Source organism: Felis catus, chromosome A1 (genome assembly GCF_018350175.1).
Source record: "Felis catus isolate Fca126 chromosome A1, F.catus_Fca126_mat1.0, whole genome shotgun sequence".
NCBI classification, from domain to species: Eukaryota; Metazoa; Chordata; class Mammalia; order Carnivora; family Felidae; genus Felis; species Felis catus.
Window position 1 is genome coordinate 111,334,024 of NC_058368.1, and position 17,902 is coordinate 111,351,925.

At 39.5% G+C, this 17,902-nt stretch overlaps 1 protein-coding gene and 1 non-coding gene across 3 annotated transcripts in view; one reads left to right on the plus strand and one right to left on the minus strand.

The window, feature by feature from the left end:
* The window catches only part of DDX46 (DEAD-box helicase 46), a 70,891-nt gene that overhangs the window by 26,826 nt on the left and 26,163 nt on the right, over positions 1–17,902 (plus strand). For both annotated transcript variants that reach the window (XM_006927606.5, XM_003980775.5), the window contains exons 14-15: positions 7,304–7,468; positions 7,979–8,141. In XM_006927606.5, the coding sequence (XP_006927668.1) occupies positions 7,304–7,468; positions 7,979–8,141 (328 nt within the window). The remainder of the gene's footprint in view (positions 1–7,303; positions 7,469–7,978; positions 8,142–17,902) is intronic.
* Positions 3,136–3,243, minus strand: LOC111556980. Its single transcript, XR_002736694.1, has one exon. It is a non-coding gene; the product is annotated as a U6 spliceosomal RNA (small nuclear RNA).

A 17,902-nucleotide genomic window follows, 5' to 3' on the forward strand; every position in this document is an offset into this window, starting at 1 on the left:
AGGGGGTCCATTTGAGGAACGAGAGCAGAAGGAATTGATGAATAGATGGAAGATGGAATTAGATCCCTTTCAAATGTCTTTCCCAGTCCTGGGAAATCTTAGATTTTATGGTAATGTTTAAGGTAGGTGTGGTGTGATTGGGCCTTTCTGGTAAATCAATTAAGTGTTGCCAGAAAGAGGCCAAAATAACTTTTCCCAATCATATGCAGTGTGTGAGTCATTTCTTGCCATTAGTGCTTACATCTACATTAAGTATGTGAGGGAGAAATGCTGAGTAACAGCGTATGTGTAAGCACTAAACCGTTGAAAAGAAGAAATTTTAGATTAATGATTATTTTGTGAGCTGTTGTGTAGATTAAAAATGCTTGGTTCAGGTTCAGTGCCATAGAGCACTATTTGGATGTTAAAGCAAGTAAAGGCATCCCCATTTGAATCAAAGCTGGTGCTAGTCAGTGCACATCTGCACAATGACTTCTATCTAGAGCAGAGTTGGCAGACAGTGTGCCTCCAGACATGATTCTGTATGGAAGAAAATCATGAAAATTGGGAACTAAATCAAATAATGCTTAATGTATATTTTTCTGAGTGTAAATCCATAGTAAATGTATATGCTATACAGTGACATTGGCAGAACGTACAGGAGTCTCCTTTTTCACATTAGCATATACAGGTTGGCAGGTTGAAAGGCACTTGGGCAGATCTTTGTGAATTGTTTTATTTATTTATTTATAATTTTAGAGAGAGGACAAGCAGGGGAGAGTGGTGGTGGGTGGGGAGGGGGGAGAGAATCTTAAGCAGGCTCCACATTCAGCACTGAGCCTGATATGGGGTTTAATCCCACAACCCTGGAATCATGAACTGAGCTGAAATCAAGACTTCGATGCTCAACTGACTGAGTCACCCAAGTGCCCCTAACAGAATATTAAAAAGTGGTTTTCCATGACAAATTTTTCTACAGTTTCTAGGTTCTTTTTTAATTTAGTAAAATTAAAGAGTAAGAGAAGAAATTGATTAGATATAGACCTTGATCTTTAGCTCTAGTTAGCCATTATGGAGCTGGATATACATACTTTGTGAAAATATGTTAAGTAATATTCCTATTAGTTATAAAAAAATGGTTATTTACAAAAAAAAATACCAAATGATTATTTACATGTTTTACTTTTTATTTTTATTAAGAAAGTCAGGAATGTTTTAATTGACAAATTTATTCATACGTGTGACTAGTACAAAATGAAGTGATCTAAAGATCACTAAATCTAAAGATTCTAAAGATGTTTACTCCGAGTTTTTACTTTCTTGAAAATACCGATCACGTAGTAAAGTGAGACAGTAAATGTATTTGTCACTTGTACAGTGCAAAGCAGCATGCTTGCCTCAGTCATCAAGGAGCTCACTGTTTAGTGAGAGATTATCGTAACTTTGAAGGCTGTCTTCAAATTGGCATAAAAAATAGGTCACTGAAGGGGCACCTGGGTGGCTCCATCAGCTAAGCATCCAACTTTTGATTTTGGCTCAGGTCATGATCTCAGAGTCGTAAGAACCCACATCGGTTTCTGCACTGGGCATGGAATCTGCTTACTTAAGATTCTCTCTCCCTGTACCGCTTGTGCTCTCTCTCTTAAAAAAAAAAAAAAAAGTAGGGGGCACCTGGGTGGCTCAGTTGGTTGAGTGTCTAACTTCAGCTCAGGTCGTGATCTCGCAGCTCATGAGTTCGAGCCCCACGTCAGGCTCTGTGCTGACAGCTCAGCCTGGAGCCTGCTTCAGATTCTGTGTCTCCCTCTCTCTCTGCCCCTCCCTCACTCATGCTCTGTCTCTCAAATAAATAAATAAGTAAACATTAAAAAAAATAGGTCACTAGATTGATGATTAGATACTTCAGCACCTCTCAGTCCTGTGTTCAGGCCACTGGTGAAGGGTTTGGTGCATAAGCAGCTCCTATTGAATAATATGGATGCTACTTAAGGAGATAGAGGTACTAAAAAAAGAGCATTTTTCAAAAACTTATTTTTAAGTCTAATGTAATCCTTTACATTAGAGGAAACAGAATCAGGGATATAATGACAGTTTTGACCTCTCCCCGCACCCCCAAGTTTTATTCCTATTTCACAATAATGCTCTAGTCCAGAGTTATTTTGTTTTTTATGTAGTGTTTATTTTTTAGAGAGAGAGTGAGCAGGGGAGGAACAGAGAGAGAGAGAGAGGGAGACACAGAATCTGAGCTGTCAGCACAGAGCCTGATGCAGGCTCCAACCCGCGCACTGTGAGATTATGACCTGAACTGAAGTCGGAGACTTACCTGACTGATCCACCCAGGCACCTGTAGTCCAGGGTAATTTTTACCAACATACATATCAACATCTCAAGGACCCTATTTGTGACTTAAAGATTGAGATAGTGATATTTACTTTGATAAGTAAATCAATCATTAAGTTGGTAGCAAATTATTTTCTTGAGGGTAAAGGAAAGCATTGCACGTTGTCAAGAGAAGTATAAGAGAGAATGTACTAAACTTTTAGAACTTCTTCAAAAGGAGCGTATGCCAGTGATCAAGACTTGAAATCAGTGAAAAGTGGGGGAAATGGCTACCTTTGTAAACATTAGTGACCAGCTGGACTGATGAATTGAGTTTTAGCCTATAGGTATGAAAGGAGAAGTTTAAGGACTTAGTACTTGGCAGCCCATGGCTGACTTTAATTATCTGTGTACTGTGAGAGAGGGAACATACTGAAAAGTTTCAGGAACAGCTTTTAATCAGTAGCCCCCAGTGTGATAGCCAAGTGAGCATAAGAAGGCAATTGAAACCCAGGCCAGTCATCCCTGAAAACGTGTGTCATCATTAGCGTCATACTATGGGCATCTTCACGACTCTAAGCAGTAATAGGTATTCATAAGGAAAATCTAAGCTCCCATGTGTGATAGTTAGTACACCGTTCCATGAAGCACAGGATTTATAGCTTATTCATGAAGATTTCTCTTAGCACTTGGGCAAGAGAGGGAGTTAGTTGTGGTTTTCAAGAAAACTTTCCTCCTTTGATGCCTGTTTCGGATTCTGTGTCTCCCTCTCTCTGACCCTCCCCCTTTCATGCTCTGTCTCTCTCTCTCTATCAAAAATAAACATTAAAAAAAAATTAAAAAAAAATTTTTAATGGAACTCTTCATGCATTTCCTCCTTGCACAGGAACATGCTAATCTCTGTATCATTCCAATTTGTTTTAGTATGTGTGCTGCTAAAGTGAGCACTTAAATGATTTTTTTTTAATGTTTCTTTATTTTTGAGAGCGTTTATTTATTTTTGGAAGAGCGTGAGCGGTGGAGGGGCAGAGAGAGAGGGGGAGATGCAGAATCAGAAGCTGGCTCTAGGCCCTGAGCTGTCAGCATGGAGCCCAGCGTGAGGCTTGAACTCACAAACTGCGAGATCATGACCCGAGCTGAAGTCAGACGCTTAACCGACTGAACCACCGAGGTGCCCCTTAAATGATTTTTTTTTAAATGTTTATTTATTTTTGAGACAGAGAGCATGTGAGTGTGGGAGGCAGAAAGAGAGGGAGACAGAGAATCCCAAGCAGGCTCCGTGCTGTCAGCACAGAGCCCAGTTCAGGGCTTGAACTCACAAGTCGTGAAATCATGACCTGGGCCAAAATCAAGAGTCGGTCCCTTGACCAACTGAGTCACCCGGTGCCCCTTCAGTGATTTATTTTTATGTTCTAAATTTACTTTTATTCAAGTATAATTAGCATACAGTGCTATTAGTTTCAGGTGTATGTTATTATCGGTTCTATATATTACTCAGTGCTCATCATGATAATTGTACTCTTAATCCCCTTCACCTGTTGCACTTATCCCCACTCACCTCCCCTCTGGTAACCACCATTTTGTTCTCTGTATTTAAGAGTATGCTTTTTTTTTCCTTTTGTCTGTTTTTATTCTTTATTCATTTTTTTAAGTTTATTTATTTTGAGAGAGGGGGGTAGAGATAATACCAAACAGGCTCCATGCTGTTAGCACAGAGTCTAGTGTGGGGCTCAGTCGCATGAACCATGAGGTCATGACCTGAGCCAAGATCAAGAGTTGGATTCTTAACTAATGGTGCCACCTAGGCACACCTGTTCATTTGCTTCTTAAATTCCATACATAAATGAGATCATATGGTATTTGTCTTTCTCTGACTGACTTATTTCACTTAGCATTATACCCTCTGGGTTCATCCATGTTGTTGCAAATGGCAAGATTTCATTTAAATGACTCATTTTTAAAGATTGCCTTCTATCTGCGTAGGATTTATGTCCTCTGAGTTGATTTTCTATTTGCTTTGATTTCTGCATTCAGATTAGAAACATTCTGTAGAGGTCTGGGAACCTGTAGTTAACTACTTACATTTAAGGGACAGAGAAAAGGCAGCTTAAAATTCAGAGTTCTCTGTGCCAGAGCAGTACTTAGTGATCCTGAGTTTCACTGTTGTAATCTGGCTGGGACTTTAATTTAGATGAGGACTATCTTCTGCCTGACTTCTTGGACTGGGCAGACCGTCCCTGGAAAAATATTGGCCAGTCTCCAGCCTGGACTGTAAAGGCCTGTCTCTTGTTCTAGGTTGGGAAAGAGGCTTGAGGGAGAGTGGGAGCCTCAGTATTGAACATCATGCATTTACTTAATGCTTTTCTTCTTAGGATGTTATCCTTGCCTCATCCAGTCATGTTCTTATTTTATATTCTGCGTCAGCTAAACCTTTGGGTCTTTGGCTAGGGTGAGAGAAGGGCCTGACAGTAGGAGATAGGTGGAGGTTGAGGGATTTGATTGCTTCTTTAAAAAAATTTTTATTTTTGAGAGAGAGACAGAGAGAGAGAGCACGAGTGGGGGAGGAATAGAGAGAGAGGGAGACACAGAATCTGAAGCAAGCTCCACACTCTGAGCTTCAGCACAGCCTGATGTGGGGCTCAAACCCACAAACTGTGAAAATGACCTGGGCTGAAGTTGGACTCTAAACTGACTGAACCCCCTAGGTGCCCTGGGATTTGATTGCTTCTTAAGCAGACTTTGCATCAATTCTCTTCATTTTGGAATCCCACCTTTCATCTCCATATAGGGAGAATAGCTTCATTCTCAACTTTTTCTTACTGCCAGCTTCCTTGAGCTTGATTAATCTTTTACCATCTTGAAACATTTTGTTGCTTTTTGTTTTGTTTTGTTGACAAATAAAATTTACATACTGTAAAACTCATGCTTTTTTAAAATTTATTTTTCTAATTTACATCCAAGTTAGTTAGCATATATTGCAACAGTGATTTCAGGAGTAGATGCCTTAATGCCCCTTACCCATTTAGCCCATCCCTCCTCCCATAATCCCTCCAGTAATCCTGTTTGTTCTCCATATTTAATAGTCTGTTCTGTTTTTGTCCCTCTCCCTGTTTTTATATTATTTTTGTTTCCCTTCCCTTATGTTCATCTGTTTTGTATCTTAAAGTCCTCATATGAGTGAAGTCATATGATATTTGTCTTTCTCCAAATGGCTAATTTCGCTTAGCATAATACCCTCTAGTTCCACCCACGTAGTTGCAAATGACAAGATGCCATTCTTTTTGATTGCCGAGTAACACTCCATTGTATAGATATACCACACCTTCTTTATCCGTTCATCTGTCGTTGGACATTTGGGCTCTTTCCATACTTGGGCTATTGTTGATGGTGCTGCTATAAACATCGGAGTGCATGTGCCCCTTGGAAACAGCACACCTGTATCCCTTAGATAAATACCCAGTAGTGCAATTTGCTGGGTCGTAGGGTAGTTCTATTTTTAATTTTTTGAGGAACCTCCATACTGTTTTCCAGAATGGCTGCATCAGTTTGCATTCCTGCTAGCAGTGCAAAAGAGATCCTCTTTCTCCTCATCCTCACTACCATTTGTGTTTGCCTACCACATCTTTCTTAAAATTTATTTTGTAAAAACTCTTACTGTTTGTTTATTTTTGAGAGAGAAAGAGACAGAGAGTGAGTGGGGGGGAGGGCCAGAGAGAGGGAGACACAAAATTGGAAGCAGGCTCCAGGCTCTGAGCTGTCAGTACAGAGCCCAGCGTGGGGCTTGAACCCGTAAACTGCAAGATCATGACCTGATCTAAAGTCGGATGCATCACTGACTGAGCCACCCAGTCACTCCTCTACCACATTCTTTATCCATTCATCATTTAATGGACATTTGGACTCTTTCCATAGTTTTGCTATTGTTGATAATGGTGCTGTAAAGGTCAGAGTGTATGTACCCCTTCAAATCTGTATATTTGTATCCCTTAGGTAAATGCGGAGTGGTACAATTGTTGGATTATAGGGTAGTTCTATTTTTAACTTGTTGAGAAACCTCCATACTGTTCTCCAGAGTGGATGCACCAGTTTGCATTCCCACCAACAGTGCGAGAGAGTTCCCCTGTCTCCACATCCTCGCCAACACTGTTGTTTCCTGAGTTAATTTTAGCCATTCTGACACCTGTGAGGTGGTATTTCATCATGGTTTTGATTTGTATTTCCCTGATGATGAGTGATATTTAACATATTTTCATGTATCTGTTAGTCTTCTGGATGTCTTCTTTGGAAGAATACCCTTCCCAGTTTCCAGTCACTCACCACCATCTACCTTTAAACCATCATCAGTAATATTACTCATTATTACTTTTTTTCTTGTTTTACCAATCATCACAAGAATCCTAGGAGTCTTTATTTTCTCCAGGGCTCTATAGACACTGAGGCAATTGGTGCCTGTATCTTACTCCCTCTACAGTATGTTCACCTTCATTGTTCTCTTTCTGTAGCTCTTTCAACCTTTGATACATAATATATTTATGTGTCCACTCTCCTTAGAATAGAAGTTCCATGGAGACAAGTTTTTGTCTGTTTTTATTGCATATTTCCAAATAGAGCAGTGCTTGGCACATAATAGTTCAGTAAAATTGTGTTTACTAAGTGAAGGAAAACAGTGGTACAAGGGAAAATAGTTTCATCCCGGATGTAGTTTGAAGACTGAGAATACTGTATTTATTGGTGAATTAGGTGTGAGATGAGAGAAAGAGAGAGAGAGTAGTTACAGATGGCTCCTCCATCTTTGGCCTAAACATGTAGATAACTACAGTTGCCATTTCTTACGGGGGGGGGGGGGGGACTGAGAGGAGCAAATTATGGGGTAAAATCAATTATAATCTAAGGTAACAGGTTTAGAAGTCACTGAATGGATGTTCTCAAAATTTCTTTCTACTTGATTTTAACATCATTGACTTTTAGAGGCTAAACTCAGCCGTATTTATTTGCATTGTGTCCTTAGGTCATGCGCATTGTGGATAATGTCCGTCCGGATCGACAGACAGTTATGTTTTCAGCTACTTTCCCCAGAGCTATGGAGGCTTTGGCTCGCAGAATCCTCAGTAAACCCATTGAAGTGCAGGTTGGAGGCAGAAGCGTGGTTTGCTCAGATGTGGAACAACAAGTGGTGGGTACAGCCTTTAAGAAACCCTCAGTTCCCTGGATGTTCAGGATGTGATTCTTGTGGGATCATTGTGATGTAGGAAGGTAATTTCTAAAATTAAATAGGATACAACTGCAGCCATTAATATTTTATATGGTGCACTTGAATATGCTTTTCTGTGGAACTGCATGTTTAAAATCCTCTTACAAAATGCCCTTTTTAGTTCGTCCCACCAGAAGAGGTGGGCTTGTTAATAGAAATGTCACATCTTGTTTTTTTAGTTAATAGGGTGTGAGATCAAGAGGCAGAGAGAACCAGGTGATTGCCCACATTTACAAGCCCCCTCTCTGAAAGTTACAGATTTGTTTTTGGTCTTACTGGTTTATCAATTAAAATCAATATTTTCCTGCCCGGTCCTAAAATACAGCAAGATATTGTCATTTCACCATCTGCCACAAATAAAATGAGTATTTTTGTTCACAAGATGTATTTGCAGTTTTACTCCATTAACTTGGTGCGATTTGCTGTTTGCAGATTGTGATTGAAGAAGAAAAGAAGTTCTTGAAGTTACTTGAGCTTCTCGGCCATTATCAAGAATCGGGATCTGTCATTATATTTGTGGATAAGCAAGAACATGCAGATGGTCTTCTGAAAGATTTAATGAGAGCATCTTATCCTTGCATGTCTCTTCATGGAGGTAATGTTTACTGAAGTATCTGTTGAGTATTTAATTTGACCAAGCACTGCAGTGTACTGTGTACTGTGTGTTTACTGTGTACTGAGTTTAGAACCAGAGTTTGTATCTTCTATCTCCTCTTTTATTCAGAACTCTGGGGGCTAATAAGCATTATTATTATTCCATCTTTGAGGTAAAGAAAATAAGACAAGAAGTACATTGGTTTGACCAAACTTTATAGCCATTAATCAGCTAAGGAGAAATAGAACTTAAAATTCTCTGTTTTGTGTTGTATTCTTTCCATTGTGCCATGCAACCTGGAGGTTTTCATGATTCACATTAGAGCTTTAATTGAAAGTAACCTTTTATTTTCTGTGTGATGTCTCCATTGTTGTATATATGTAAGACTTAGAACCCTGAACATGTGCAACAGAGACAGTTTGAATTACCCTCATTAAGGATGTGTTCTGGCAGTCTGTGACTTTGTAATGAACCACCCCAAAATGTAGTGGCAGCTATCATCTATTTTCTTTATAAATCTTTGCTTTAGCTAGAGCTCAGCACTTAACCTAGTTTCTGTTTCATGCTGTATCTGCTGGCATGGCTTAATTGGGACTGGGGATCCATTTCCATATTTGCCTTACTTAATGTGGCTGGGAAGTTGGTACTGGCTCTTGACCAAGCTCAGTCAGGTTATTGGCCAGGGATCCTGGCCCTTCCCTTTGTGGATCTCTCTGTGGGACTACTTGGCGAGAAGGCAAGTTAAGGCTACTTGTCAGGCCAGTTACGGATGATACTGGGAATTGGCAGAACTTTCATTTCCATCATATTCTGTAGGTCAAAATAGTCCCATGACTGGCCCAGATTCAAGGGGATCGAGGTATAGACTCCACTTCTTGATAGGAGGGTCATTCCCTATGCAGAAGAGCATGTAGAATAAGCCATGCTTTTGCTGTCATCTTTGGAATATGCAGTCTGTGACACCAAGTTTCATTGTGGATGCAATTAAAAGGGCTCTAAGGGTATGTATTTGGTTAACTTTTAATGTTTTGGTTTTTGTTTTGTTTTTTTAAGTTTGTTTATTTGTTTTGAGAGAGAGAGAGAGAACCAGTGAGTGAGGGGCAAAGAGAGGTGGACAGAGGATCCATCAGTGCTGACAGCAGAGAGACCAACATGGGGCTCTAACTCACAAACCATGAGATCATGACCTGAGCTGAAGTTGGACGCTTAACCAGATGAGCCACCCAGGCTCTCCTAATGCTTGAAAATCACTCATGTTTTCCCCTTTGTTTTGTTAATTGGGATGAAATATATATTACATAAAATTTACCATTTTAACTATTTTAAGTGTGTGATTCAGTGGTGTTAAGTACATTAACAGTGCTGTGTAACAACACCGTTATCTATTTCCAGAAGTTTTTCATTGTTCCAAACAGAAACTCTACCTGTTAAATAATAACTTCATCCCCATCCCCACCTTCTGGCCCCTGGGAACATGTATTCTACTTTTTGTACCTATGAATTTGCCTGTTTTAGGTACTTCACATGAGTGGAATCATACAGTGTTTGTATTTCTGTGCCTGGTTTATTTCAGTTAGCATAATTGTTATTGAGGCTTATCCGTGTTTTATCATGTGTCAGAATTTCCTCTTTTTTAAAGTATTTTAATTCCAGTGTAGGTAACATAAAGTGCTGTATTAGTTTCAGGTGTACACTGAACACCTGATTTAACATTTCCATACGTTAGTGCTCATCCCAAGTGTGTTCTTTAATCCCTGTCCCCTGTTCTACCCACCCACCTCCCCTCTGGTAACTGTTTGCTCTCTATAGCTAAAAGTGTGGTTCTTGGTTTGCCTATCTTTTTTTTCCCCCTTTGTTCATTTGTTTTGTTTCTTGAATTCCACTTATGAGTGAAGTCGTGTGGTATTTGTCTTTCTCTGACTTCCTTCACTTAGCATTATGTTTTCTGGCTCCATCCATGTTGTTGCAAACAGCGAGATTTCATTCTTTATGATGGCCAAATCATATTCCTGTGTGTGTGTGTGTGGGTGTGTGTGGGTGTGTGTGGGTGTGTGTGGGTGTGTGTGTGTGTGTGTGTGTGTGTGACGTCTTCTTTATCCATTCATCTGTCCATGGGTACTTGGGCTGCTTCCATAATTTGGCTAATTTAAATAATGCTGCGGTAAACATAGGGGTTCATATGTCCTTGTGTCCTTTTTTTTGAGTAAGTTTTTTTGTATTCTTTTGATAAGTACCCAGTAGTGGGATTACTGGATCATAGGGTAGTTCCGTTTTATTTATTTGTTTGTTTATTTATTTTTGAGAGAGAGAGAGAGAGAGAGAGCGAAAGCACGTGAGTGGGGAAGAGGGTGAATCTCAAACAGGCTTTAGGTTCAGCATGGAGCCTAATGTGGGGCTTGATTCCATGGGATCATTACCTGAGCCAAAATCAAGAGTCACATGCTCAACTGACTCAGCCGCCCAGAAGTCCCTGGATAGTTCTATTTTTAATTTTTTGTGGAGCCTCCATACTCTTTTCCATGGTGGCTGCACTAGTTTGCATTCCCACCAACAGTGGGTACAAGGTCTTTTTGCTCCACATCCTTGCCAACAGTCGTCTCTTGTGTTGTTGATTTTAGCCATTCTGACAGGTGTGAGGTGATATCTCGTTGTTTTGATTTGCATTTTCCTGATGATTAGTGATGTTGAACATCTTTTCATGTGTGTTGACCATCAGGATGTCTTCTTTGGAGAAATGTCTGTTCACATCTTCTGCCCAGTTTTTAATTGGATTATTTTTTTTTTGGGTGTTGAGTTTTATAAGGTGTTTATATATTTTGGATACTACCCCTTTGTCAGATATGTCATTTGCAAATATGTTCTCCCATTCAGTAGGTTGTCCTTTAGTTTTGTTGATTATTTCCTTTGCTGTGCAGAAGCTTTTTTTTTTTTAAGGATAAATGAACATTTATTTATTTATATTGATTTATTTTTATTTTTTGTAATTTACATCCAGGTTAGTTAGCATCTGGTGCAACAATGATTTCAGGAATAGATTTCTTTTCTTTTCTTTTTTTTTATTTTTCTTTTTTATTTTTTTTTTCAACGTTTATTTATTTTTGGGACAGAGAGAGACAGAGCATGAACGGGGGAGGGGCAGAGAGAGAGGGAGACACAGAATCTGAAACAGGCTCCAGGCTCTGAGCCATCAGCCCAGAGCCTGACGCGGGGCTCGAACTCACGGACCGCGAGATCGTGACCTGGCTGAAGTCGGACGCTTAACCGACTGCGCCACCCAGGCGCCCCATCAGGAATAGATTTCTTAAGCCCCTTACCCATTTAGCCCATCCTCCCTCCCACAACCCCTCCAGCAACCCTCTGTTTGTTCTCTGTATTTAAGAGTCTCTTACGTTTTTTACCCCTCCCTGTGTTTATATTATTTTTGAGAAGCTTTCTATTCTGATGTAGTCCCGGTAGTTTATTTTTGTTTGTTTTGCTTTTTTCTTTGTTTTTTGTTTTTTAAGATTTTACTTTTAAGTAATTAGACCAAATGTGCAGCTTGAGCTCACAACCTTGAGGTCAAAAGTTGCACTTCCACCGATTGAGCCAGCCAGGCACCCCTGTTTTTCTTTGCCTCACGAGAGGCAAAGAACTGTCCTCTCTTCTAGGATTTTTATGGTTTCAGGTCTTACATTTAGGTTTTTAATTCATTTTGAATTTGTTTTTGTGTATGGTAAGAAGAATTTCCTTTTTAAAAAGCGAAATAGGGGCGCCTGGGTGGCTCAGTCGGTTAAGCGGCCGACTTCGGCTCAGGTCACGATCTCGCACTCTGTGAGTTCGAGCCCCGCGTCGGGCTCTGTGCTGACAGCTCAGAGCCTGGAGCCTGTTTCAGATTCTGTGTCTCCCTCTCTCTCTGACCCTCCCCCATTCATGCTCTGTCTCTCCCTGTCTCAAAAATAAATAAATGTTAAAAAAAAAAAAATTTTTTTTAAAAAAAGCGAAATAATTTTTCATTGTATGTATATACCACATTTCCTTTATTCATTTACCTGTTGATGGACATTTGGGTTGTTCCTACCTTTTGGCTCTTGTGAGTAATGCTACTTAACCACTGGTGTACAAGTATCTGTTTGAGTCCTGTTGGCCATATGGCCATATGGCTATTTTTAACTTTTTATGGAACCTGCAAACTACTTTTTGTAAAAATTGCACCATTTTGGAATTCCAGCAGTGCATTAGGGTTTCAGTTTATCCACAGCCTGGCCAGCACTTGTCTCCTATTTTTTTTTTGTAAGAGCTATGCTAGTAGATGTGAAGTGACATTGTGGTTTTGATTTGCATTTCCCTAATGACTGAGATTAAACATCTTTTTATGTGCTTATTGGGTATTTGTATATCTGTTTTTGAAGAATTGTCTATTTTAGGCTTCTGCCCATTTTTAATTAGGTCATTTGCATCTTTTTTTCATTGCTGAGTTGTAGGATTTCTTTATATATTCTTGATAGCAATCCCTTATCAGATGTACAGTTTACATATATTTTCTCCCATTCTTTGGGTTGTCCTTTCACCCTCTTGGTAGTGTTTTTTGATGCGCAGACGTTTTAAATTTTGAAGTCCATTTTATTTTTTCTTTTTTTGCCTTTTCTTTGGCTGTTAATTCAAGAAACCATTGCCAAGTCCAAGGTTATGAAAATTTTCCCTCTTGTTTCCTCAGAGTTCTAAAATTATAGCTTTTACGTTTAGGTAATTCATTTTGAGGTGATTTTTATATATGATGCAAGATATGGATCCAGCTGCATTCTTTTGCATGTGGTTTTTCAGTTTCCCTGACCCATGTGGTAAAAAGACTGTCCTTTTCCCATTGAAGAGTCTTGGCACCTTTGTCAAAATCTATTGACCATTTATTTATCTGAGGGTTTCTGAGCTCTTTATTTAATTTCATTGATCTGTATGTTTATCTTATGCCAAACTTTTTTTTTTTTTTTTTTTTTTAAGTAAACTCTATCCCCAGCGTTGGGCTTGAACTCATGACCCAGAGATCAAGAGTTGAATGCTCTACTAACTGAGCCAGCCAGGCACCCCTTTATCTTTTTTTTTTCCCAACTTTTTTTTTAATTCTGAGAGAGAAAAAGCATGAGTGGGGGAGGGGCAAAGAGCTAGAGAGGGAGAATCCAATTCCAACAAGGTCCACACTGTCAGTGCAGAGCCTGACTCAGGGCTTCACCCTCTCGATCCATGGCACTTAACTGACTTGAGCCACCCAGGTGCCCCAACATTTCTTTTTTTAGTAGACTGTTTTTTAGAGCAGTTTTAGATACACAGCAAGACAGCAGAAATTACCAAGTTCCCGTATATCCCTTGCCCCCAAGTACAACCTCCTCCCCTATCAATATTCCATACCATAGAGGTACATTTGTTACAGTCATTGAACCTGTATTGACATATCATTGTCACCCAGAGTCCCTGGTTTACATTAGGGTTCGCTCTTGGTGTTATACGGTCTATGGATTTGGACAAATTTATAAAGACATATTCACCAGTATAGTACCATACTATATCAGTCATAGAAAATACTACCGTAAGAATCCTGTTTGCCTATTCATCCCTCCCTCCCCCATCCCTATACTGCCGCTTATCTTTTTTTTTTTTTTTTTTTTTTTAAGTAGGCTCCCCCAAGATGCAGGGCTTGAACTCCCTGCCCTGAGATCAAGACCTGAAACGAGATCAAGAATCAAACACTTAAGCCACTAAGCCACCCAAGATGCCCCAGCCACTAATCTTTTTACTCTCTCTACATTTTTACCTTTCTAGCATGTCCATGTCTACTTTTAATCATTAGGATAAACAGGCAATAATGACTTATCATAGACGTTTTATTTTGGCCCTGTTAGTGTAATCATTCCTGAAAATGTTTTGGTTGCCATTAGCTACAAAGTTTCTAGTGTAGAACTTTAGTTTTTCTCCACATTTGAAACATGGGACTCAGCTTTCTTTCTTTCCCTAGATGATTTCTTTTCTCTCCTGTTTGTTGTTTTGTACTTTTAAGTTAAATTAAAATGTTTTTAATGTTTATTTTGAGAGTGAGTAGCGATTGGGGGAGGGGCAGAGAGAGAAGGACAAAGAGAATCCTAAGCAGGCTCTGGGTTGTCTGCACAGAGCTTGTCGTACAGCTCCACCTCATGAACTGTGAGATCATGACCTGAGCTGAAATGGAGTCAGACCAACTAACTAAGCCACCCAGGTGTCCCAGTACTTTCTAATTTTAAATATTTTGATTAAAACAGGTGTGTCCATGTAAAATCTTGTGTCTCAAAGCAAATAAACAAGAGGCGCCTGGGTGGCACAGTCGGTTAAACGTTCGACTTCAGCCAGGTCGCGATCTCGCGGTCCGTGAGTTCAAGCCCCGCGTCGGGCTCTGGGCTGATGGCTCAGAGCCTGGAGCCTGTTTCCGATTCTGTGTCTCCCTCTCTCTCTCCCCCTCCCCTGTTCATGCTCTGTCTCTCTCTGTCCCAAAAATAAATAAAAAACATTGAAAAAAAAAAAGCAAATAAACAAAATTTATTGTGAATGTAAGATTTATTTATTAGCTTAGACATTTTTTAAGTAATTTTGTAGTAGAGCAATGTGCTGAATTTCTTTTAACCTTTTTTTTTTTAATGTTTATTTTTGAGAGGCAGAGTGTGAGCGCAGGAGGAGCAGAGAGAGAGGGAGACACAGAATGCAAAGTAGACTCCAGGCTCTGAGCTGTCAGCACAGAGCCCAGTGTAGGGCTTAAACCCATGAACTGTGACATCATGACCTGAGCCAAAGTCGGACACTTAACCAACTGAGCTACCCTGGCTCCTCCAGTGTGGTAAATTTCTGAAGGAAAACTAGGGAGAAGTTTTGATTATGAGTCTTGTTGTTAAGCTCTTTTAATGTGTAACTGAATAAAAGCCAATTTGCTATATAAGTATAAAAATGTAGAAATTATTTAGGGCTTTTTAAGAATTAAAAGGTGTAATCATAAAATTCCTAATGTGCATATGAAATTAATGTACATTTTATACCTAACACATAGTGTAATGATATAGTGAGAAGGATGCTTGGAGATGCCCCACATGCTGTGTCTTCTATAGAGCCACCTGTAGTTCTTCGTGTCTTCAGGTCTAGAAGGGGAAGAGCAAAGGCTGGAAGTAAGAGAGTGGATTATATGTTCTGCCCACTCCTGGTCTTAACCTGAAACAATTTTCTCAGTACAGCAATCAAAACATTCTACTGTGGCTTAACTTTTTTGTTAGATGTTTGTCAGCATTATTATGAACATAATAAATGGAGAACATGTTCTTAGTACTCCTTTTTGACCTATCACATAACCTGTAGTAACCTTAAAGTAGGTTACAAATGAAAGAAATATGAAAATACTTTCATTGAACCGTGGCTGCAGTTTCTGGTTTGTCAGCCATCCATTTTTTAGCTTTTGCATTAACAATGAATAATTTAAAAATTTCTTAAAAACACAGTGCATCTTGGGTACCTGGGTAGCTCAGTTGGTTGGGCATTCAGCTCTTGATCTCAGCTGGAGTCATGATCTCATGGGTTCATGGGATTGAACCTTGTGAGCAAGTGTCTTTGAATTCTGTCCCTCTCTCACTGTGCCCCTCCCCCCACTTGCATGTGCTCATGCTCCCTCTCAAAATAAATAAGTTAAAAAAAAAACAATGCATCTAATAGGGTAAACAATGAAATTAGAAAGCAGCACACAGGTTTCTACTTATGAGAAATTATGGTATATGAGAACATATACTTTTTTTTATAGGGCAGACTGTTTCGTTGAGGCCTTCAACTTGTACTATTAATATCAGTTACATTTTTCTTTTTTCTGCAAGTGACAAAAAACTAATCCAACTGCCTTAAATCATGAGACATTTTTATTATTTTATAAAAATGAAATCTAATGGTGAAGTGACTCCAGATTGTTTCATTTAGTGGCTCACTGTCACTATATTGTATTTTCTGTACTGCCATCCTGAGCATGTTAACTTAATTGTTTTTTTTTTAAGTTTATTTATTTATTTTGAGGTGGGGGAGGGGCAGAGAGAGAGAGAGAGAGAGAGAGAGAGAGAGAGAGAGAGAGAATGCCAAACAGACTCCATGCTGTCTGTGCAGAGCCTCATGCTGGGTGTGTTATCACCAACGGTGAGATTATGACCTGAGCCAAAATCAGGGGTTCAGTGCTTAACTGGCTGAGCCACCTAGGCACCCCAAGTTAGTTTTTAAAGTAGTTTTTTTTCATGGCACCAAAAAGCCTTCTGCAGTTTTAACCATCACTTTTTTTTTTTAATTAATTTATTTTTTAACGTTTATTTATTTTTGAGACAGAGAGATACAGAGCATGAACAGGAGAGGGTCAGAGAGAGGGAGACACAGAATCCGAAACAGGCTCCAGGCTCTGAGCTGTCAGCACAGAGCCCGACACAGGGCTTAAACTCACTGACCTCGAGATCATGACCTGAGCCAAAGTTAGCCGCTTAACCGACTTAGCCACCCAGGTGCCCCTAACCATCACTTTTGTATCAGACAAATTACAGAGGAAGAAGACTATTTCCCATATGTCTAGGTGCCTTTTTCCCCTCTTATTTTTATAACCACAATTTGTAAACACAGAAAAAATCTGAGAAAATCATATGGTGAAGAGCCTTGAACATCCAGTACTGGATTCTACAACTAACATTTTCTAACATTTTGTTGTATTTCTCTTTCACATCTTTAGCCATCTGTCTATTCTACCTACTCATCATATTTCTTAGTTTTTTGATATGTTTTAAAGAAAGTTGTAGCATCAGCATATTTCACTTCAATATGCAGATGGTTAACACTAGTTCAAAAATTTTTTATTTTATTTTTTAGAATAACTATGTTTTTTAAGTAAACTCTGTCCCTATCGTCGGGCTCAAACTCAAGACCCCAAGATCAAGAATTGTATACCGAGCCAGTCAAGCGCCCCCCAAATTTATTTATTTATTTATTAAAAAAAAATTTTTTTTTAACGTTTATTTATTTTTGAGACGGAGACAGAGCGTGAATGGGGGAGCGGCAGAGAGAGAGGGAGACACAGAATCAGAAGCAGGCTCCATGCTCTGAGCCATCAGCCCAGAGCCTGACGTGGGGCTCGAACTCATGGACCACGAGATCGTGACCTGGGCTGAAGTTGGACGTCTAACCGACTGAGCCACCCAGGCGCCCCGTCCCCCCAAATTAAAAAAAAAAAACACAAACTATAGGTAAACTGTAGTAAAATGTACAGATCATAAGTGTGCCCTTTGATGAGTTTTGACAAATATATATAAGCTGTGAAACCCAAACCTCTATGCATATACAACCTCAGAACTCCCCCCCAGTTAATGCCTGTTCTCATCCCCACAGGCAACCACATTTTACATTTTTTTCCAACATATATTTGTTGTATTTTTAGAATTTCAGATAAATGAAACCGTACTTTCTCAACATTTTTGTGTCAAGTTATCTTTTACTCGGCCTTTTTTTTTCTTTTTTTTAGCTTCAGAAAATGTTTTTTTAATAGTAGGAAAGCTCTCTTTATAGAGAGGGGACTTTCGAAAGTGAATGCCTGTGGACTATAGGCAAGGGCCTTTGTTTTATGAGGTTCTGGTCGCCGCCTCTTCCCTTCCCCCTTGTTCCTTCTCAGCTTCTACCCTTACTAGCTTGATAGCTCTAGGTGCTGGGTTGTCCATTCTTCATTGGCTTGGTTCCGTCATATGGTGGGTGGTCCTTGGCCTCATTCG